General features: G+C 33.1%; 4 protein-coding genes across 4 annotated transcripts; 2 read left to right on the top strand and 2 right to left on the bottom strand.

Annotated features, from left to right (window-relative positions):
- The first annotated feature begins 4,284 nt into the window (after positions 1–4,284).
- LOC110620613 lies at positions 4,285–8,768 on the top strand. The gene is made up of 8 exons (XM_021764414.2): positions 4,285–4,572; positions 4,781–5,269; positions 6,204–6,381; positions 6,926–7,208; positions 7,433–7,505; positions 7,574–7,664; positions 7,757–7,836; positions 8,067–8,768. Exons 1-8 carry the CDS (start codon positions 4,492–4,494, stop codon positions 8,313–8,315), a joined length of 1,524 nt encoding a protein of 507 aa, XP_021620106.1. The 5' UTR covers positions 4,285–4,491; the 3' UTR covers positions 8,316–8,768.
- A 1,040-nt stretch (positions 8,769–9,808) lies between these two features.
- LOC110620612 (dystrophia myotonica WD repeat-containing protein) lies at positions 9,809–16,746 on the bottom strand. The gene is made up of 11 exons (XM_021764412.2): positions 16,190–16,746; positions 15,367–15,681; positions 15,178–15,286; positions 14,992–15,085; positions 13,502–13,589; positions 13,309–13,392; positions 11,831–11,927; positions 11,642–11,729; positions 11,449–11,554; positions 11,266–11,358; positions 9,809–10,524 (listed from the first exon to the last, which is right to left on the bottom strand). Exons 1-11 carry the CDS (start codon positions 16,358–16,360, stop codon positions 10,126–10,128), a joined length of 1,644 nt encoding a protein of 547 aa, XP_021620104.1. The 5' UTR covers positions 16,361–16,746; the 3' UTR covers positions 9,809–10,125.
- A 960-nt stretch (positions 16,747–17,706) lies between these two features.
- LOC110620533 (fasciclin-like arabinogalactan protein 11) lies at positions 17,707–18,827 on the top strand. Its single transcript, XM_021764315.2, has one exon. The coding sequence runs from the start codon at positions 17,878–17,880 to the stop codon at positions 18,580–18,582; it is 705 nt and encodes a 234-aa protein (XP_021620007.1). The 5' UTR covers positions 17,707–17,877; the 3' UTR covers positions 18,583–18,827.
- A 1,279-nt stretch (positions 18,828–20,106) lies between these two features.
- On the bottom strand, positions 20,107–24,126 carry LOC110620085 (dnaJ protein P58IPK homolog). Its single transcript, XM_021763662.2, has 9 exons — positions 23,846–24,126; positions 23,520–23,685; positions 22,994–23,195; positions 22,654–22,814; positions 22,484–22,577; positions 22,052–22,264; positions 21,866–21,946; positions 20,770–20,988; positions 20,107–20,504 (listed from the first exon to the last, which is right to left on the bottom strand). The coding sequence occupies exons 1-9, from the start codon at positions 23,973–23,975 to the stop codon at positions 20,334–20,336; spliced, it is 1,437 nt and encodes a 478-aa protein (XP_021619354.1). The 5' UTR covers positions 23,976–24,126; the 3' UTR covers positions 20,107–20,333.
- Positions 24,127–24,563: the final 437 nt, after the last annotated feature.

Here is a 24,563-nt window from a genome sequence, read left to right as displayed (position 1 = left end):
AAACAGCCTACAAACTCATAAATTAAAACATTCCAATATACATATAATTATAATTTATTATTTAAAGTTAAATATGACTAATCAAGTTTTGATTGGTTATCAGAAGTAGATATTTGAACTGTAATTTAATTTAATGGATAAGTTTATAAATTGTAATAGTTTAATAAGTGGTGAATGCATTCCAAATCTCATTTGGATTTTTTCATATTTGATCTTTAAAAAAATATCTCTAAAATATTAAAAAAAAATCTGAAGACAGAAAAGATAACAGAGGAGAAAGTTCCCAAGAGAGGGAGGATATATTTCTGAATTTATCTGTGTGTGGGCGAGAGAAAAAAAGTGAGAATGAATCCTTTTTTGGATTAACTCACTTATATATGTGCCTTTGATCGTTTTATGTCCATTAGACTGGAGAGAGATATTTATTTTGTAAATATATCAGGCAATACATTAATAAAAGACGACATGATAATAATTGTAAAACCGACTAGATGATTACTCACGCTACTATACCAAAAAGATAATTAGGTGCATAGGAGATCGACATTCTTATTTTAATTTTATCAAGTCATATCCCATTCATCCGACTTATATAAAAATGAATTGCTTCCGATTATTGAGATCAATCACGTCTGTATTTAAAATCTCATTGTAGTATGAATTTTAAAGAGATCTATCCATTTTATTTGAATTTTGAAGAGATTAATCTATTGTTTCGAGTTTTGATAAAGTTAGAAATATTACTGGTTTGATTTTTCATACTCAATCGGTCAAACTCTCTACTGTTCGATTCGAGATTCATGATAACTAATACTATAGATATACTTTTAAATATTTAATTTTTTTTAAAAAAATATTTATAAATATAATTTGGCCAAATTATTTACAAGTAATTTTTTAAAATAATCTATTTTTTTATTACATCATATTTAAAATTAAAAAATATCTAATAAATAAAAATATTAAAACACATTTCTTCAAATATGTATTTACAAAAACGGAGTCCCAAAGATAATGAAACCGATGGAAAACAGACCTAATCAACATCATACCAAAAAACCGATACCTAATTAATCATTCGTACTACTGTCTCCACGCATTTGTCCTTTGTGCCTACATTGTTATCCTATCCTATCCTATCACCACACAAAATTGACTCTTTGTTTTAATTCATCGAAAAAAAACATTTTAATTTTTCATGATAATCATTTAATACCTAATATTTTTATGAAATTAATTATTTAATTTTTATATGTGGAGCCAAATCAGGAGCTAAAAGAATTACGCTTTATAAAAATTGGATATTAAATGGTAACGAAATACTATAATCTCTATTGACTTTTATGTAAAGGAACAAAATAAAATTATACTTTTTTTTTTTAAATAACCCTCAAGTTAAACAATGCATTAAAAATTATGATTCTACAATTAAAATCTTATTTGTTTGCGAATAAATAATTTTTTATTATTTAGTTTTAATATTAAAAAACTATGGATAGTGAAATGAATTTATATAATGGTATTAATAAAATTATTAAAATTTAAAAATATTTTTTTTAAAAAATAATTAGTAATTTTATTTTAAAATAACTTCAATTTTTTAATTATAACAAATATTTTTAAGTGACGATTTTTGTTAGTAACTCAAAGTTAAAAAATATGAAAATATTTGTATAAAACAAATTGAGTTTAAATGTTTTTTTTTTTTTAAATTTTATCAAGAAAAAATTATTTATGACAACCTTTCTAATTTGGTTGATGAGAGACTCCACGAAAATGACATCTCAGTTGGCCATTTTGTTTATATATATACATTATTATTATTTTTATACAATTTGACTTTATTTTTTAATTACATGTCATTATAAAATTAAACTTAATTTTAAATTCAAATGGTATTGTTGTATCTATAAGTTATATTATTTTATAAAATCTAATTAATTTTTTAAATATGCAGTATTTTAATCTCTCTGCTGACAAATGATACTTTTTTTTTTTGTTTGTCTTAAGTTATTGCAAGAGAAAAAGGTAATTTATTTATTAATTTATTAATATACTCTTATTATTAATTTTTTACTTATTTAATAATATTTTTTGTTTAATTTATAATATAAAAAATGAGTAGATAATATATTGTGAAAATAAAATTATAGTATTAATTATGTAAACATGGAATTAATTTTACTTTTTATAGAATAATTTTTTGTACAAGTGAAATCCAATATTCAATTTTGGATTTTGCTTAAATAAGCATTTCTGTGGATGCCAACTCCAAAATACCTGTTTGAATTGATGCCTATATCCTATTATTAGCAAATTGAAAACTACGAGGATGATATTGATGCCTAATAAATTTGTCTAAAAAATATGCTTATTTTGATTTTTATTTATGTTTTTGATGTATTGTGTAATTATGCTGCTTTATTAAAAAAATTAAATAATTTATATTATTAAAAGTTTATTTTCAGTACACATTAAATAGAGGTATTTTATGAAATATATGGAATATCACTGCAAATAACAGACTACAAAGTGAGATTAGTATATCATTTATCTATTTTAGACAATTTACGCGTAATTCACCTGTTGCCCAACTTATAATAAGAACTTGATAAAAAATAGATTTACAGTAACGGACCAAATTTAGGTCAATCAAATTTTGAAAGAAATAAAAATAAATATCAACAACCATTTTTGAAATTTGGATAAATTTTATTTTATAATTATTAAATTTTAATTTATTTTAAAAAAATTATTAATGTTTAAGTATTTATATAAAATAATCAATCAAGCAAAATTTCAATATATTTTCTGATAAAATATATATGTGACTTATTTTATGTGATTTAAAATAATAATAAAAATTTTATTTATCAAATAAAATAAAAAGAAAAAAATATATTTTTGGCCACTTAGTCAAATTTATAAAGAACTCTCTCCCATGTTTTTTCAATGAAAATTGTAGAAAACCCAATTAAAGATGATGAAGCATAAAAAACTTAATGAGGTAGCCTTTTCTTTTTTTTTTTTTAAACTATTCAATCTAAATTTTTTATTTTTTAATAAAAAAACTAAAAAAATATTTTTTTTCTTAATTAAAATTTAATTCATTAAAAATACTATAAAATTACTTATTTTAAATTATTTTTAATAAATACTCTAACATCATTTCAGTTATAAAAATTATTTCTTGTAAAAGAAGTTGTAATAAGTATTGCTATTTCTCTTTAAATTTTATTAATATAATTTTTTTTAAAAAAAAATCTTCTTTCTAAAAAATTTATAAATTTATATTTTTTTAATCACATTAAATTTAAAAAAATTACACTAATAAAAATTATCTTTATATGATATTTGTTATCAACTCTCACATTTTATAATATCTATACATCTTTTTTATATCCATTTTGCATATTTAAGTGGGTAAACAATATTTTTTCATAAAATTAATTAAATATTTTTTAATTAAATATATAAATAAATTTATAAAAAAATATAATCTATAATTATTATTTTTAATAAAATAATTATATAATTAAAAATAATAAATATATATATATTGTTATATATAAAATATAAAATAAAAACATATTTAAATTCCAGACAAAGACTGTAAAATTTAAAAATTTAAAGATTAAGAAATTATAATAGCTAAAAAAATATATTATTATTATTAAGATAAGACATATATACACCTCGTTAGAAAATCTATTGACACCTCAGCTGAGCAGAGCAATTTTATGAAGAAAATTTTCAATTATTCATGACTTTTTAAAAATAAATTAAGTTAGTAAAGGAAATTCATCTCAGGAAATAAAAAATGTTGATTTATTTGGTTGGTATGATTTTATAATTTTTCAAGTTATTTAGTGTTGAATATTTACTTTTTAAAATTTGAATATTTAATCATTATATAAATTTATCTATTAAGTTGAATATTATATTTTAAATATCATACATATATTTAAAATAAAAATATTTATTTAATTTTTATACTCATATTTCATTTACTTTCTGAAAATTTAATATATTAAATAAATATATCCAAATTATACTTTCCATAGAATACTCCCCCCTAGAAAAATAACTTTCTTTAAAAGAGTAATTTTCATGAAATTAACTTTTCCGAAATTGATATTTTGAAATTAGACCATTTTGATTTAAGACGATGCTCAAATTAAGTGACTGCAAGGGATAATGATTTAAACTCAGTGATGATGGTGAAAATTAATATATATTATTCTACTCAAATAGTTGGAGGAAAAAAAAAAAAAAAACAAAAAACAAGAGAGTAATTCCAGGTCTACTTGGCAATGTGCCATCTCCCCCACCACTAACCAAGCATATTGCTTTCTCAGTTTCCCTCCATGGTCTTTTCAGCTTACAGGCTTATTTCAATAATACAGTTTCTGTGATATTTCCATTACAAATTCATTAACCCTACTTATCCTCTGCAAACTCTTGGCCTTTCAAGAATTCATTTTTGAAGGTATGGCAAATGAGGAAGAAGCCATAACCAATAACTCCAAGAAAGCAGATTCCAGCTACCAAGTTAATCCTCCATTTCAAAGGGTATTGCTTTCTTCTTCCTTCCTTCTCCTTTATTTTCTTTCTCTATGTCTTCTCTCTCTCTCTCTTTTACGCTTTTTTTTTCCTCTGCTTGTCCAAAATCCCAGCCTTTGGGTTTTGTTGATTGATATATCTGCATTTTGTAATTAATATGTAATCTTGCTGTATATGCATACTGGTCTGGCAAATTTTCTTTGTTCTTCCTTCTTAGGTTGGGGATTCAGCAGAAATAACTGAGGAAATCACAGAGGGTCGCCAGCGAGACCTTGAGTTAGAGATACCATCAAGAACTCTGGAGGATACTAGAGAAGATTTCATGGTAATTCAAATGCCTGCTACACCAACTCTTACTCCCAAAAGGGTAATTTTTTCCCCCAATCCCAGCCCCAGCTTTATCAGAATGAATGACTCCCCAGATCCCTCTACATCAAAAAGTAGATCAACCATAAGAAATCTTCTTCCAAAGTTAAGTTTCAAATATCGGAGCACTACTTCGGATATTGAGAAGGCTGCTATATTAGCACTAGGAGGTTCATCTGCAGGAATAGAGAAGAAGCCTTTCCTTTCTAGGACACTGTCTTTCACAAAGGTTTTTAATCCCAGGGCGAACATAACTTCATCGTTACCTGTTACCCCTATTTCTCACTCCAATCCAGAGTCTACACATGGAGGTCATGCATACAATCCATCAAGTTATGCTGTGAGTATCAACCTTGCTTACACCTAAAAACATCATGACATGTTTAAGAATAAAGTTTTCTTCAGTGATGTTTCATATGTATTATTGCAGTGAAATTATTTGATTACATTGCTTCATTTTTTGTATGCATACTACAATCCATTCGATTATTCACAAAAACCACAGTATAGCACTCAAGCCAAAACATCGAATCTCTGATCACAATCCTTCGTATTGTTTCATTTTCTGAATGTTTAAGTCTCCCGTATTCGCAAATTCCACTTGGCAACTTAAACTGTGTTCCAGAGCTACCAGGAAGTTGCTTGCTCTTGTCCATTTAAAATCTGTTACACCCCCACAGGGACGGGAAAGGACCATTAATTGAAGGGTTTTCTGACCTTTTTGTGTGGTTAACTGCCACACATTAACTGCCAAACAGCTGCTGCTTTAAAGCAACCTCAGAGGATGAAGAAAGGTGTATGAAAATATGGTCATTCTAGTTTCCGTTTAATTTTCCCAGTAGGTAGTCTGACTTGGCTCCTAAATCCTTATAGTCCAGTTCTGCACCTTACAATTACAATACATGTTCTTCACTTGGAAAAGATCTAACAGCCTGATCTCTAGTTTCCCTTATCAAAATATGATTTTGACCATGACTTAAACAATGTAAATAAATATCTAATTAGGGCATTTCCAATGATGCACCACTTTGTTGAGCATCCTCTTCATATGATGAATTCCCTTAATCTTTCATCTAACTATCCTGTAGCCTTATATCAGAGTAAGTAATACAACAGCATCTAATCACTCTTTAAACCTAGTACACATTTATGCTTGCCACTCGTTTGGTTTTTATCTATTTGTTTAGCGTTTATGTTGTAAATTGGCTTTTACAAACCTTGCAATTGTATCCAATTTTTCACTGATTCTCAGAGATGACCTCCACACTCTACAGAAAGGATTTGCCCAAATACCAATTCATCGCTCACGTTCTGTCCCAGTGTTTAACAAAGAGGAAAGCACAAGGCAAATGGACTCTTCAGGTGGCATATTTCGTGTGATTCCAACAACTCCACGAGCTGCTGAGGTGACTGTCACAACAGCATCAAACATATCTACTAGGAATGATAATGGTAAATTTATCCCATGATTGCCTTAACTTTATCCTCATATGCTTCCCTCCTACTCCTTCAGAAAATAAAAAAGGCCATAGATAGAGAGAAGGCCGAATGGTATTATGTTGTGAACAATAGCTTCTTGTGTGGTGTGACCCAAGAACAGTTCCCCAGTTAGTTGGTTATTGGAAAAAAAAACCTCTATGAGTTGATTCTAAATAAAGTTATTGTCGAGTAGACTTAATTTGAATCATCAAAAGCCTTGATCCCAGTGATAGGAGTTCGAGCTAATAATACACTGAAGACATATGGAACTTTTAGCTGGATGTATATTTGTGGAGTAAAAATAAATTTAGCATTCCTGGAAATTTTAATTCGTGGAACTACTTAAACTTGCTAATAATTACTATGTACAACTGGCATAATAATATAATAAAAATGATGTTTAATGTTTGGGTATTACTACTATCAGCTTGCGTTTTGAGCTGTCACCTACAGCTCTTACTGTTATCATGTGACTTGCGATAACCAACCTTTGCCTTATCTTAGTCTTGTGGTTCAGATGTAAATGATGATAGTGGTGAGGATATTCTAGAAGAAGAAGCTGTCTGTAGAATCTGCTTAATTGAACTGGGGGAAGGTGCTGACACTCTCAAGATGGAGTGCAGCTGCAAAGGTGAACTCGCGCTAGCCCACCAAGAATGTGCTGTGAAATGGTTTAGCATAAAAGGTAACAAAACATGTGATGTGTGCAAGCAAGAGGTTAAGAACCTACCAGTTACTCTTTTGCGAGTCCAAAATTCTCGAGGAAATAGAGCTCGGCCTGCTGAGGCTGGCCCATACAGGCAAGTAAATTGTTCTTCTGTTGCCATGCCATGGTGATTGAGAATGGGTTTAAAAGTTCCAAAGGATCTTTTTCTTGGTTGTCTTTTTATCCCTTTGCCAATTAAGAATATTAAAATTATTTCATAATGTAATAAAAAATTCAAAACATTAATTTGGCTGTGGATATGCTTTGATTCCATAAGTTCATCTAGGAAGATGGCTTAACCTAATGTAAACTTTTCAGGGTATGGCAGGATGTTCCGATTTTGGTCATTGTCAGCATGCTTGCTTACTTTTGTTTTCTTGAGCAGCTTTTGGTAAGTACAGCAACTTGTAAACCCTGCTCTTCTTGCATATCATTGTTCCTAATTTTTCATATGGACAGGTAGGGAAACTTGGGTCTGGTGCAATTGCCATTTCTCTCCCTTTTTCCTGTATAATGGGTATTCTTGCATCCATGACATCGACGACAATGGGTAGGGCTAAAGCTTGCATCTGTGTTAGATGAATGTTCTGTTACAATGACTTCGATCATCTCTTTGTTTTTATATTTGCAATTTTTTCTCAGTAAGGAGAAGGTATGTCTGGGTTTACGCCACAACTCAATTTGGTTTGGTGGTCTTATCTGCTCATCTTTACTACTCCTTAGTAAGTCATTTAAAGTAACTAGTTCAGAAATCATTTATTCAACTTCACAGTAACAATGTTTTACTAGGAAAATAACTTTTCCTTCAGTTAAACCCTGAAGGATTAGATCAGCCAAATGCTGTTGAACAACAAATTGTCTTTGGCTTCTGAACCATTAGATGAAAAACCTACTTGGTGAAGGTTTATAATATTTACAATAATGGTTTCATATGTTTGTGTGGCATCTTCAGCTTCATATGCAATCTGTTCTATCGGTTCTCCTTGCCACATTCACTGGGTTTGGAGTTACAATGTGTGGAAGCTCTGTGATAGTTGAGATCTGCAGATGGAGGAGAAGGCATGCTCAAGCAAATCAACAGCATGGTTCTCAGGATGAGACGCAGCTCGATCAACCTCCTGCAGATGCTCATCAAACTGTGACAAATCCTAACCACCAAGAAATCGAAATTGGACGGTCGGAACCTACACGCAGCGGCTAATTGGGTGTAATTTATGATGCATTGCTGCCATAGCCAATGACAAACAAATGACGGGTTTCAGCTGTATTATAGCTGCATATATTTATACATATCTTCCTTCTTATTTTATCCTTTTATTTTATTTTATCTTTATATAATATGAGTAGTTGGAAGTGATGTAGATTGAAATACGGAGATTTCTTTTACTTCATTTTTTCAACTCTTTTTTTTCTTTTGGAAAAAAGTGCAGAAAGAATGTCTGAATAGTCTCCTAAAGACTAATAGAGAGTACTTCGAAGTTTAGGAACACCAAATTATAGATATGTTTTTTTGCACTTTCGTAGAATGTATTTGTTCTTATATAAGATTGAGATCCCAGATTGTATTCAGAATAATTGAAAGAGAATCATATGATTTTCTCAGAATATTTTGTTTTTCTTGTAAACAAGCATATGGTAATTTATTTTTTCTTGACATTTTTTTCATTAAAAAACATGCTAAAGCCTTTTCTCCTAAATGATTAAATATGAGGAGGTTCTATCTAAAGTATCATCATCTTTCTCACATACCAATGGTGGTTTAGGTTGCAGTCTTGGATATTGATTTTGGGTCCAGGTTTCAGTCTTGGCTTACAACTTTATTAGCCAAGGTTTGCCTTAGACAAGGACTTAGAGAGACAAACCCGTACAGACAAGGACAAGTTGAACTGCAAAACGGAAAGCAACCTTCTATTACAATAAACCAAACCATTTCATCCCAGCATCAGCAGCATTTCTCGCACTGATATAACAACAAAATTAAGCTTCCCAATTAATAGTACAACAGCAAAGGAAAAACATCTTATCATTTTGGCTTGAGCTAGATGGTGTAATGCAAGAACTGCATCAAGGGTGAACCCTTCAGTAAAATGCTCTCAAGGAATTATGGCCACCAACTATTTGGATCATTGCAATCATCCACTCAACAAAGAAGCAATCATTTATTTTTTGGGTTGTCCTCCTTTGGTGGGCCTATTTAGAAGAGGGAAGAAAAATACACAACTCCATGCACCATCCAAATCATATATAAGAGGAAAAGGAGCCATCTACTCATTTTCACAAGCACTACAAAAGGGATATTGGTGGCAATAGTCCTGCTAATCTTGATGCAAGTACAGAAGACAATTAGTGGTTGCTGAATAGATTGGGAGGAAGACAAAGACATACACTGGCATGATACAGCTTTTTTTAAGCTTGTTAGTCAGATTACACCAAATCAATCAAATACCCTGCCAGCTTAGAATGTATTATGAACTACTAACAGGGCACTTTAAGCTTGCATCTATCCACATAGTTGCACCTTCATCTTGCATGATAGTTTTTTCTTTTTTCTTTGTATGCATGCGCGAGCACGTGGTGTATCAAAACCCAGTTAAGTGCAAGGCAAACTAACATTTCAACAAATAAACCTACCCAAAGACCAAAGCTAAAACTGTTACACCCGGGATGTTGATGATATCCAACATAACTTACATAGGAGCAACTTCCAATTATTCCTGTCAGTAATCAAATATATATATTAGATGTACCCTAGCAACAGCCGTTTTTGTACTTACAAAGGAGGTTTTCTCCCTCCTAGCTCTTAATGCCATCAATAGCATATTTATCCCTAAATATACAATGGAACAATTTGATTGATCTTCACTGCAATAAGAATTCTTTTCCCAAAGGGGCAATTGTGACAAGACCAACTGGCTGAAAACAGAACGGCCACACTAGCAAATTGAAATACAAATCCACCAAAAAAAAAGATGAAAAAAGGGAGGCTTTGCCTTGCATCCGATGAAGTTTTGTCATTGCTTATAAGTAGAACTACCAACCTTGCTCGACAATGAAGGCTTGTCCTTCAAACTGCTAATTAAAATGGTTTCAGAATTGCTTGACTGGCTTTCCGCAACCCCAGGTCTCATCCAGATTTTTATGTGGCCCTCCCGACAGACAGTAAGAACAGATTCTTGAGTAAATACCAAACCGGAAAGTGGTTCAGTGTGAACACGATGAGCAACTAGTGGGGAAAGCTTTGGTACGTCTCGCATGCTTGGAGCAGGTTGCAGGGTGCCAACTGGAACAGCACTGTCCCAATGTGAAGACTGACTTCCTGTACTGAAAGTGGGAGATCCACCAGGAGGGCATCGACGTAATGGCACAACAATCTCATCCATTTCTAAGTCCCACAACAGCAACTGTGTGTCCTATTAATAAACAGGAAAATTGCACCAAGATTAATTATGGGGAGCTCGGAGCATATAGTTACAAATATAGGGAAAGAGGAAGAGAGAGTGTGTGTGTGTGTGTATATATATATAAACAAGACTACAGATGACAAGTTCAACTTCTCTGCTTCAGGCAGTCTTCTTCACTTTGCCCAAACTATCAAAACCTCTTTCTCATGTGTTCAAAAACTAAATTGGAAGGCAAAATACATCTAGGATAAACAATTATTAATAAAGCTTTCCAATCTCTCCTTTTCGGTCTTATATTCTTCTCAATATAACATATTAAATTTCATCTCTTTGTGTCGTGCTCTGAATCAATAGTTTCATCTGCGTTTAGCAACACTAATTTCACATTTACATTTTTCTGCTTTAGCAAAGCAGTATGATAACTTATAAACTTACTCAAACAGTTGATCAAACCATGTCCTCACAGATTCCCTCACTCTCGCAATCTATGCTTGCGTTATATGGCCCAGAATTAAAATTGCAATCAGCTAGCTATGCAGCATGCATACATCAAATCATGGTTGGCAATTACCTAGAGGAACTGCTACGTTGACAATATGCAAGTATCAAACATATGTGACTTGCAAAAAATATATATATATACACACACACACTAGGAAGTTGAATGTTGAAATTAATAAACTACTTGTTAAGGAAGAAATCTCCATGAATATTTATTTGTTACACAAAACCAATAGTCCTTATACATACCTGACCAACAGATCCAAACCGATACATTATAGTTTCTCCGGTACCATCTGCAGTTGGTGACGACCAATATGAATCAAAAGCCACTCCACTCACCTGCCAACCACACAAGGAACTGAATAAGCTGGTCATGATCATACATAATGAATCAACAAAAAACCCACCATTACTCAATGAGAATCTTACCCATGAGTTGTGACCCTCACCCCACGCTACGACCTTCCGATCTTCCATGCTCCAAACTTGAACTAAATCATCTTCACCTCCAGTCAAGATGTATTTGCCATCCATGCTGATAGATAACACTTTGTCAATCACATAACAAAAAGTCGAACAGAAGAAACAGGTTGCAGTTTGAGTATCAGTAAAAACTATTCACCTCCAAGCACAACACAGCAGAGCACCATAGTAACTTTTCCCACCACATACTAGATGTTCCCTGGAGTAGTCAAAAACTCGTAAATAACCTGCATTCAGTGAACAGCTAAACTCAATTAGGTCACACACACAAATGAGCAAAACAAGATGCAGAAAATTGGACGCAAACAATAGAAGGATGATACTATACCATCTCTTCCAACAGTTGCTAAGTATGCCCCATCTGTTGAGAATGTGATGCTGTTAATTGAACCTTGGCAAATATGCCATCTGGAGATGGGGTTACTCTGCATATAGCACATAGAAGTCAGGAAATTATAAGTGGAATTCAATAGAATAGTTTTTGGTTCCAGACGCATAGTATTCTTTAGTGCTCATGCATATTATCACTAAGCACAAATATAGCTAAATCTATTGCAGGAACATCATAATACCCCTGCATGTATGTCTAACAGAAAAAGAAAGGGAAAAAAAAAACTAGGTTTATTCCCCTTAACTACTGTATCAGCACCAAACATGTATGAGATCATTATGCAAGACACTAATCATACAATGCACAAAGGAAAGCATTTGCAGAGGAAAAACTCGCAGAAGCAGTAAACATTGCCACACTTATTAAAGAAAAAGAGAAAAAGACAAGCACTAATCTACAAATATGCCATACATGTAATAATTACTTCTCCGATACTGGACATAAATGATTATACATGTCAATAATTCAGTTAACTCTACCAATATGCAGTAAATATTCATTACTAAAAATGACAATTGGGAAAGACTAAATGAGGTTAATAGACTCTCAACTTGTCCAGTCTATCAGCCAGCATAGTTCAACTGCTGCCAAATTATTGCAGTTGTTTACATGGAAGATTACTAAGTTATGTTGCATACATTGAAATATGTTGCAAATATTTTGGCACATGCCAGAATTTGACAATTCACTACTTCAAAAGAAAAACTTACATCCCTCAATCTCAACTTATTGCCATAACTAGAATATAAATTTACACGATTAATTGCATTCCTCAATCTATTCTTGCACCCAGAAAAAGAGAACAACATTACCAATAAATTAGTAGTATGCATACACATTAATAGACAACACTTAGACCCTGTTATGCAGAAGTACATATATTTTGCAAAATTAAAATGTAGACTAGAAGATGACTGTTGCCAGTGTTTATATTGTTTGCACCATCAGGACAGAACCACTTATTTGAGAAGTGGCGTCTCTGCACTTCTTAAATAAAAATTTACAATGGCAATAGAAGAACCAGTTTCAAGCCTGACCCAAATTAAACAACATTTTGCAGGCAGTACACATCTAGAAGAAGCTATATGACAAATAGTGAATACATGTCACATGGAATGAATTATCATGCAAGCAAATAATATTACAAAAAGCGGTTTGCTGATGCTATCTTGAAATTATAAAAAATATCACAGAACAGAAGTGATGTCTAATCCCATGATTGAAGGTAAGGGATCTTGAAACAAGGCAATTCTGTTCTCAATTCTCAAGTTATAGAAAAAATTTGTTTTGGGATTTGGAAAAAAATTCTCACTATATGTAGCTAAATGCCAATTTAAATTAATTTGAGGAAGCAAGGAGGAAATAAGAAAATAAACAAAATATTTCTGTTTAAAACTAGTTATCAAATGTTCTACCTTACTATAACGCGCATGTGCAACAGAAAACTGAGATAGATCTTTGATAATGGGGAATGAAGAATCACCTGCACCATCCTTGCTCTAGAAAATGAAATTTAAGTAAACTTCAAGATCACTTGATACAGAAACTTGAAATGTGATAAATAATTAAGATGCCAAAAGTATCTATTTTTTACTGTTTGAGGCTTGCCTTCTCATACACATATACATTCCCATCTGCATGAGCAACAGCAAAAGCACCATCACCTCCAGGCACCCATGCAATACTCGTACAACGGCTGTTGAAAAGAGCAGGTATTAATCAAACTAGTCTCGAAAAGGGGCTTCTTGTGCAAGAGTTCTCACATAGAAATCAAACAAATAAAATAAATATTGAATAAATGTTCTGTTCTGACTAAACTGGTCCTTTTTTTCTTTACTTTTTTCTTTTTTTTTTTTTTAAGAAAAAAAACAAGGAATAGGCAATACGACAGTAAACACACAAGCTAAAATTTGAAGTACCGGAAGTACTGGAATATTTGACCCAAATCCTTAGTATCTTATACATGCAGTGTGGGTTGTTTGAATGATTTTCTACTTGCAGCCCAAAGAAAGTTCTACACTATGATGAAAGATTTGCATAAAATATAAGGTGAGTAGCTTAGTATTAGGCATAGGGTAACTGGCAGCATTCAAAGGTGCATAGCACAGTAGGCAAATAAGTACCTAATGGAAAAATTGTCAAGAAATGACAAGAAACGAAACTTGATCACAATAAACACAGCAATCTTAGGAGGTAAATTTTGCACATCCATCTCATTTTTATAATCACATCTCTGAAAGATCTACTTGCTAGTATCATCTACTGGCATCTTTCACAATCTAAAGACAATCACAACTCACTCTCACAAGAAGAGAGAACTAATTAACATTGTTAATTAAAAAGACCCACTAGACTGAAATGTATATTTTGAATTCCTCACATCGAATAGCCAAAAATTTCTTGCCTTATTTTTTTTTGCTCCCACTCTCTAATTTTTCTTGCATTAAATATCTTCACAGGATATATTGGACAGTCTTGCATAAGAATCCATATTCCATCTATTAAAAATTTCGTCTCTCATGTAATCAAGTCATTTCATGTTTAGGATCCCTTCTAAATCTAAATAATTCCTAAATGGATATCTCATCCCATTCTATGATCCTAATATAATTAAATTTGTACTTTGTAACAAAAAACAAAAGGACAGTGCCATATCAATTCAATTCCATAAGCTGCTGCTGCTGTAAAATTAAAGGAAGCAAGTAGGGTATATGATGACTTTTAACCAGTGGAAATTATAACTGCAGCTGAATTTCCATTGCCTACAAACTAGCTTCTGTCTTCCATAGTCTTGAAACATACAACATGCAAGAATCAAATTTTGCACAGAGTCCCATAACACTGTCACTTATAGTTCAAACATGTAACATTGTCAACAATTTTATTTCTCTTGGCAACTTTCCATGCAGCATAATGAGTTCATGACCAAGCTAATTTTGGTAGCTCAATGAAGTTGCATTCATATATACAAGTGATATTCAATCATTACAGCACCATTTACTTCACGAAGAGAAACCTCAGAGAGAACAGCAATAAGGCATAGTAGATAAGAGAAGAGAAACGAAAAATAATGGGCTTTATACTGGAGTAACTCTTGCCTGTTATTCACGGAACCATCTTTGTTATAATGATGAGCCCCAACAAGCTTCTTTCCAACATCCTGTAATTGCTGTCTCAGTGACACTGAGTAGACTACATATTACACGTGTAACCATTAAATTTAGACGTTTACACTTTTTAGGAATAAAAAGAATTGCAATTCAAGTTTGAGTTGAATATTTTACCATCACCAGAACTCAACCCAATAATCAAATCATGTCCATCCCTAGCATCTTGATCAAAGGCATGACAAACTGGGTTTGAATTACTAAAATGTATTGATTTTATGGGATCCTACATTGAGCAAAAAACCTCTCAATTAGCAAACTAATACTTCCATCACACAAAAATGGAAAGCATAAATTACAAATTACCTTATCTTGAGAGTTTAAGTCACTTATAAAGATTGCATCCCCCACATTGAAGACCAAGTAACTCCCTTTTCCATCAAAATTTGTATTAATCATAGAATTACTAGAACTTGAGGAACCCAATGATCCAATCCTACTACTGCCACTAATGCTTTTACTCCCACCATTTCCTCCAACAAAGCTAAGCGCACGGCTTCCATTACTAGCCCCCAACAACCTGGCTGCAGCAGATCGGACTCCACTGCTAGCACTGAAGCTGGAACTTGAGGCTGTAGGGGTTGATGGAGCTGGCTTGTCCTTGAGATTAGCGAGAGTTACCTGGCAATAAAATTAGTTCATAGTTGCTTTCAGAAAACAATATCAAGAGTCGGATGTATTTATAGTCAAATATCATTAAGCTACTTGTGTCAATGTGCAGCATGAGAAACAGCAGAAAACACAAATTTGAGCATATAAGCATGTATTTTTTTTTCCCTAGAAAATGGGCATTGAGAAAAAACTCCAGGAGATAATACTACGCGAATCCTACTATTGATGTAGAGAAAATGGGTACAAACATGAACCCTAGAAATGAATTAATTAAAAATGCTAAACCATCTAAAAACAACAAAATCCTATCCCAAAATTGACGCCCATAGATATGTAAGTACAGTATAAAAACGCTGCATAAAGAAATTAAAACCAGCAGCGCTAAAAAAGATGCACAGCTCTAAAAAATGGGTACTGATCAAATCGTTATAGAAATGAAAAAATATCCCAATGAAAGCTCCGAGAAATCGAACTGACAAAATGGGTAGCAAATAAAATGCTTGTGGAAATTAAGTACCTGAGTAACGGTTTTTCCATGGGCATAATGAAGCAGACCTGAAGGGTGTGTCTTCTCGTAGTGGAGCTTATAACGCCCCTCCGGGGTTTTGAAATAGGTTTTTAGGCCCGGTGACTGCGTGTTCCCCGATGCCGATGACGTCGAAATCATGCCGTTGGTCGTATTAATCATGGTTCCGTCTATTATACTAGACCCAAGAGCATCTGATCATGACACTAGGGTTTCGTATTAAAATTTGCACTGTTTTTTTGGTTTATTTTTCTATTTTGTGGTGGTCGGATTTTTTTGGAATAGAAACAAGTGTTTCTGCTCTGCTTTGTGCTGTTTTCTGGGTCTTCAATGGAGATCAAAAGAGGGTTTGGATCCTGTAATTTGCGGTTCATGAAAAGGTTTAATATGTTCTAGTTTGACTTTGAAGTAGAAAGTCAACGAAATGGACGGTGGAGATGATGGAAGATTTTTTTTCCAATTTGCTGACCTGTGAAGAGAGCAAAGGAGATTATGGGCTCCACCTTCTTCTTGTAGGAAATTGAATTACCTCTTTGAAGAACAACGGCTTTTGAGTTTCATACACTTAGGAAAATCTAACGCAGTCTGCGAATATCAAGAATTTTCTCATATAAGGTGTATCTTAAGCAAATCGTGATTTTCTTACACATGAACATGATAATTACAGGATATTCCGAGAAGGCAGTATGAGCCCAACATTTCTTGAAATCAAATCAATCAATGGAGGAGGTGAAGCCCTTCTGGCCTTATCATGAGTTGGCTCTTTAATCTAGATTGTCGACCCAAGAAAGATTTTGGGTAAGGCCTAAGGAGTGAGGACTAAAGGGCTGGGATTGGGATTGGGATTGGGATTGGGATTGGCTATTTGCCCAATCCAAGTCTTGGATCTCCTTGGCCCAACTTAAAAATTGCGACTTCTCTTTACCCAAACTACCATTTGATGAACATCTTCAAAAGCATCACTCAAAAAGCAGACATCATTATGAACTGAAATGAAAATGCCTTATCTGGCCAATCCAATTGCATGGAATTGAAATATGCTAATGGATTGGCTATAGAATCCAAGGTTGTTGATTAATCATGATTTTTCAGAATCATTTACTTTCCTCAGCAATATGTAAGTAGATAATTTTGTCAAAAAATAACATTGTATAGTGTTGAGGGATAGATTCCACATGTAAAATTTATAACATAAAATAGATTTCTTTCCTTTAAATGTTCAATCCAAAATGAAGTGGCTTGAAAGTAAATTTAAAGTGGAAAAATTTAGGAATGGTGAAAGAAAGTGCCTCCAAAACAAAGCTGTCATATTCATTAACAACCCATTGACTAATGGAAACTTGAATCTGAAGGCTTCCTAATAAAAGTTGCCCCTACCCATAAGCAACAAGCATATGTTCATCATTTCTTCACTTTAGCAGTGGCTCCCCACTCATGCTTGAAATCACAAACTCCATTTGTAATTCCTGCCTTGCAAAGCAATATCTCTTGGAATTTTCTATCTTAACAATAAAGACTTGAATGGAGGTTCTGCAGTCACCTTGAAATTGGACCCTTTCACCTAACTATAACATCTCTTCTTCCCCAGATCCTCAATATATTGTCCTCTCAATTCTCTCTTCTCATCACCAATTGTCTAACAAAACTGAAAAGTTAGGCCACATTCACTGCCTACAGCAATGAGAAAGCAACTTTTCTCAGCATTCTTCTTCCTCTTCTGCTCAATTTCTTCTGCTCAAACTCCAACCCCAGCTCCATCTGGTCCAACCAATATTACTGCAGTTCTTGAAAAGGCTGGCCAGTTCACAACTTTTATTAAGCTGATGAAAGCCACCCAGGAAGCTGACCAAATCAATACGCAGCTCAACAATTCAAATCAAGGCCTGACAGTATTTGCACCACCTGATAATGCATTTACTAATCTGAAAGCAGGCACACTGAACTCACTCACAGATCAGGAAAAAGTTCAGTTGGTGCAATTTCATATTCTTCCAACTTTCATTCCCATGTCGCAGTTTCAAACTGTGAGCAATCCTTTGCGTACGCAAGCTGGTAATAGCGCCAATGGCGAGTTTCCATTGAATGTGACAACGTCAGGAAATCAAGTGAATGTAACTACAGGTGTTAACACTGCAAGTGTTGCTAACACTATATACACTGATGGGCAGCTAGCCGTTTATCAGGTTGATCAGGTACTTCTTCCGTTGGACCTTTTTGGTGCGCCTGCAGCGCCGGCTCCTGCACCGTCGAAGCCTGAGAAGGTCATTCCTGCAAAAGCTCCTGCAACAACTTCTGATGATACCCCTGCTGATGCTTCAGCTGCAACGGCCACTGCAGTATCCTTTGGTGTTGCACTTATTGCTGCAATGTCTATAAAGCTATGAAATTCTATTTTTGAACAGTGATGCATTGCCATCATGAAGTGAACTGAGTTGAATCATTCTTTTTAAGTAGTCTCCTTTTTTTTTTTCGTATCTTTCTGTACCAAATGTACCACCTCCTCTCAGATTTGAATTTGTGATTTTATTTGATTTTTGTTGGGATATCTTATATATTCTATAGGTTTTATTTTTGTGGTTCACCCCATTGTGTACTCTAAAAGATAAAAATAAAGTCCCTTTTTATTATATATTTTATTTCAATTAACAAATGAGCTGATATCAATCAAGAATCTTCAAACCAACAATGATCAACTTCAATGCTACCTGCATATACTTGGTTGGATGTGCAAGTGGAACTAAGTAACAAAAGGAAGATCTTTTCTCTCTATATCATCAAAGTTCCTGTCGGAAATAAAGAAAAATGTTGAAGACTCTTTCGTATTTAAATTCCACTTTATAAATGGAGCAAATGTTAGACGAAGCCTAAGAGCACTTTATCAACGGATTATAACTTCATTGTTACATTCATAACTTAGAAAATCAAGTTACTAAATTTATTAAGAAAATTTAAACTTACGTTGATAAATTAAAAATTTATACAAATTTAACCATAGATTTTAAATCCATAAATTCATTCCATTAGTAAATTTCAAGAAAATATTTCTCTATTTTTATTTTTAAAATTCATTTTTTCATTTATTAGTAGGTAGTCAAATTCCTCAATTAATTAGTAACAGATTATCAATAGATTTTAAAATTTGCTAATAATTTTTGGATAGAAGAAAATTGCTGTTTTTTTTAAAAAAATATTAACCAATCATAAATCCATTGATAAATTTGTTGGCATTCCGCCTATTTATATATTAAAGCACCTCTTTTCCTTTCATCATTTCAATATTTGTCAGCCATTTTCTTTTCCACACTCCTTAGTTTCCTCTCATTTTATTTTATTTTTATTATTTATCTTTTCTCTGTTTTTTTTTTTCCATTATCGTTCATATTTATTCATTATTTTCTTACTTTTTTTCTCTCATCAATTCTTATCTTTCTATCATTCTCATATTTCCTATCTTTTTATATTATTCTATGATCATTTCTTTCCTAATTTTCTTCTACTCTCTTCTTTCCTATCATTTTTCTTTAATTTCTTCTATTAAAGACCTCCTAGTTCTTATAATATATTTTCCTTTCATCACTATCATTGTCCCTCACTTAATTTTAATAATTAATTATCATATATTTCAAATGATTTATAATAAAAAAACATATTTATAATTTCTAAGAAAATTCTTTTAGTAAACCGAAAATCAATTGGTAAAAAAATTATAGCTTTATAATAATTATCAATGGATTTTTATTGGTTTACCATGCAAAATATCTGTTGATAATCATAAAAATCTTCTAATTTCGTAGTGCCACAAGTTTCTTAGCTTTGTTGAGAGGAGATAAATTCAAATATGGCAAATCAAAGCCTTTAGCAGATTGGGGTTTGGAGCAGAGTCGAATAAAATATAAGGAATGCACAAGTTTCATGATATGCTCATGTTTCCTTAATCAATCAAATGCAAATTCCAGAGTTTTGAACATCATGGGAGATTGGGAGCAAAACTTTGTTTACGGATGCATCAATCATTTAACAAGCCTCTTTTTTAACGGTTGACATATAATGTGTTAGTGTTGATCAAATTAGTGTAGGATGGCATCATGAAGGAGAAAAAAGGGGGAAAAAGGAATAACCCCATATTTATCTTATATCAAAAATGGAATTGAAAACCGCCAGGAAAGCCTCCTTCAAACTGAAATGTGAACTGTTGACCTCCACCGCCAAAAGGGTTAAAACCACCACCACCACCACCACCCATCCCCATTTCTTCCAAGTCTTCTCCTCTATCATATCTTGCACGCTTATCTTCATCACTAAGAACCTGTAGACACAAGCATCAAACATGGGAACACATCAACAAAGCTGAGCCTTTACCAAGTTGGAACATACTGGAATTTCAGCCTTTATTGGAAAAAATAATATCAGATTGGAGGGAGGAGAGAGTAGAATTAAAGAATGAATAGAAAGAAATTGCCTTGGATCCTTGGCAACACAAATTTAACAGGATGTTTTGATGATTACTGGCCAAATGAAATACCAAAGTAAATGGAAAAGATTAAAGAAGAGAAAACATTATAAAACCACACCTCATATGCAGCAGCAATATCTCGGAACTTGGCCTCTGCTTCTTCTCTATTATCAACATTCTTATCTGGGTGCCATTGCAAAGCAAGCTTTTTATAGGCACGCTTTATCTCAGACATAGAGGCAGTCTTTGATACTTCCAAAATCTTGTACCAGTCTTGCCGTTTGCTCATCTTTAAAGCTTTCTCTGCTTGCATTAATTTTTCCCTTATATCCCTATCCTACAAATATTCACGAAAATGTAGGAAAAAGGGATTAAGACAAAGTCTCTTTGAGAAAGAATGATTTTTATATTTTTCTATTAGCTAACACTTAATAAAAACAACACAACTTGCACCAGTAGAGTTCTAATTACATTCAATCATTAGGAGGTTTCTTGTATTCATGAGAAGAAACAAAAACTCACTAGAAGGGCATAATCCAATGTGAAATTTGATTAGGCACAAGCTACTCAGCTTTTGGTCATAACCATTTCATTCATTTTAGTGCCAACACATTCAAAAGCAAACAGAAGAGAAGTAATATGCGCTACCAGTCATGTAATTACTCTCCTCACCCACTGAATGCCCAATGTTAAATACTTTGGAAGTATCGAGGCTTCTTTAGTATTTTGGTCTTTAAAAAATTTGAGATGAATTTCTACACAGAAGTCCTTAATATGTGCTGGTTTTTAAGCTCAAACTAGATTCAAATAAAAAGCAGTGAACACATGAACTTGGAAGATTATATATACAGCTAATATGAGATCTTCCATTGTTCTACCCTCACAACATGAGAAGCCTGGTAGTTTAGGGATGCTCCTTTAACTTAGCAAATTTGCCTAAGAAAAAAAATTCACTCACTATATACATATCAAATACTATTATATTATGATGCTTAGCATCAAATTGTCTTAAAAACTAGTTTCTCCAAAATTGGTCTATAACCTCCATGTGATGCTATATTTTCAGTCACGGAAAGGCTGCTATGGGAACTAAAACTATAGAAGTTTGATGCAACAGATTGCAGATTTTTCAAGTGCCAAATTAGCGGCCCACAACATGATCCTGGTAGTGATATTAGACTTTGATCTCAAATGAACTCGGTATTGGGACTGACCTGAGGTGATTTCTCAGCTGCTGATTTGAGATCTTCAACAGCTCCTTCCCAGTCTTCTACTAATAATTTAGCTTCACCCCTCTACATAAAATATATTTAAGGAAAACAAAAAAGTTAAAGAAAATGCAGATGCAATTCCATGAAAAGTTCCAACAGATTACGGGGTAAATAGGAACGACAGCAGACCTGAACTAAAGCTTCAAGAAGCTCCCCATCAATGTTAAGTGCTTCTGTGCAGCTATTCAAAGCATCTTTGCCCCTGCCAAGCTTTACCAATACCTTACACAAGCCTAGATGGAGATGAACATTATATGCAAGGTGATCAGGGTCCAATGCAAGAGCTGCTTTATAGTCCTCTACTGCAACACGCAGCTTGCCCTTATTTTCATTATCTTCTGCCTGTAAAAGAAACAGGACATTTAAGAACAAAAGACGGTACAAGATATTTGAAATATCAGGCTTAAAGAATGTCAATTACATAAAATTAGAAGGATGCCAAACTCAAATGCCATACATAAAACTAGGTGGATTCCAAACTCAACATTTTTGGTGGTGTTGGGGGGTTAGTTTTTTAGGGATGCAGGGAGAGAAGAAACATTAGAAGTATAGTGGACCTACACTTTTAGTCTTCTTGAGTAAATTTTTCAACCCAAAGTATGCTTTCTTCAGCTCACTATGTTCTGGATCAAGACGCAGACCTTTTTGGAAATGCCTGAAAAAGAACCAAATTTGTAAAACAATAATTCCAAGCAAATGTTAAAAATTTAACAAAAAACAGATTTACTCACTTTGAAGCTACATCATGATCTGCTAAATAGTAGTAGGCACGGCCACGGAGCAGTAATGCCTCCAGATTACTTTCATCTTCCTTGAGAATATATCCACTTTCAGCGATGGCAGCAGAATAGTCTTTAATTGCTAGCAGCAATCTAACCTTTAGGAGTTTAGCCTGCAAGAAAAAAATTTTGTGGCATCATTGAACTGCTAGAGTAAGGGAAAAAAGCTCCTGGAAAACAATAATAAGTGGCTAAAAGACCACATTCATACAACCAACAAATTACAACATTATGAAGTTGTTATAACTTCTTGAGCATGCAATTCTTTTATTAAAATTTTCCAAAATATTACCTTTGAGCACGCTGGAGAAAAAACAAGTACAACTTTATCGATATATTCCAGTGATTTTGCATAATCGCCTGAATCAAAGAGAGTAAAAGCTGTATCCAGAGCACTCTGAGCCTGATGTAATTGAGAAAGCTCCTTCTCTGCTGTTGAATGTCTTGGTTTTAGCTCAAGATATTTTTTATAGCTCCTTTCGGATTCTTCATATCTACACTAAAAAAAAAAAAGGCAGAATCACAACTTTTCCCATGCAAAATTAAAGAGCAAAGAGGAGGAACCGAAAGGTATTCCTCAGGCCTTTGCAATTTTCTGAGAAGTGGAGGATCGATATACATTTATGACCCTGCTTTAATTTTCATTAATTCAACGAAGATGATTATTTGACTCATATGAATTTAACGCCAAAATAAATAATTGTAGGCAATTTGGCATCTTACAGGGCAACGGCATGAAAATGGTATCCTTTTCAATTAGCACAACAATCAACAAAAGTTTAAACTTCTGAAATAAGAAATAAGCAATTCCCACCAACCTGCATAGTTGACGGAGAATAGAAGCTCGACGAAAGTATGCTTCTGAAAGTGTTGGATCTGCTTCAATGGCTGCATTAAGATCATCAAGGGCCTCGCTATAACGCTTCACCTTTACACTTCGCTCCACCTTTTCAAGCAAATCCGCAACATTCCCACTTTTCCCGTCTGATTTTTAAATAAATAAATATGCAGCTAATTTCAATACCATTAACCAAAATAAAATAAGGACAATTATCTAAGGCATTGCATTCAGGCGTTCTCTAATGGTATATCGGATAATGAATTAAAATCCCTAATGATCAAATTGCAAGCAAAGACAACGTACCAGAAGCAGAAACAAGAGGTTGGAGAAGTAAGAGCTGGCAAACAAACACAAAATGAAGTATAAATACAGTAAACGCCATTCCTCTCCATGCGATACCATCCACCGCCCACCGCAATCTCACCATATCCATTCTCTCCCTGTTCTTGTCTCTCTGTGGAGGTATCACTAAGCTATGGAAAAATATTCAGGCGTATAAAATCTGGGATTTTCGTAGTTTGAATTGGAAAGGGACGAGGATTTTCACAGGGACAGATCGAAGAAGCCGTGGAAGGATTCCGCGGCGTCGTTACACGTAGCTAATACCAATCATTGTGTTACACGTGGATTCTCACGGTAGCCTACTCAGACGTTCATTTCAAGTAAAACTTTGCCACGTATACTTTTCATGGTGGGCTGGATTTTGGACCTCCTGGCTACGAAATGGGCTAATTCTGCTAATTCTTTTCTTGGAATTAAGCTAACATGTGATAGCTGTAGTTGTTTGAAATATTTGTTTAAATATGTCTCAAGAGTTATTTTCTTTTAACATACAATATTAGCTTTTTTTTATTAGTTTTATTAGAGGTTTACAGTGTTTAAATTATTTTTTTTACATTGATCGATTCTTTATTTTTTTTTTTTAGTTTAATGATACTATATAATTATTTTTAACTTATGAATGGTTAAATTTGAATTATAGTTAGAACCAAATTAAATTACATTGAAAATATATAAATTT

This window comes from Manihot esculenta, chromosome 8 (assembly GCF_001659605.2).
Source record: "Manihot esculenta cultivar AM560-2 chromosome 8, M.esculenta_v8, whole genome shotgun sequence".
NCBI lineage: Eukaryota > Viridiplantae > Streptophyta > Magnoliopsida > Malpighiales > Euphorbiaceae > Manihot > Manihot esculenta.
The sequence above is the reverse complement of the archived record's forward strand: the minus strand, read 5'-3'. Positions and strand labels throughout refer to the sequence as shown.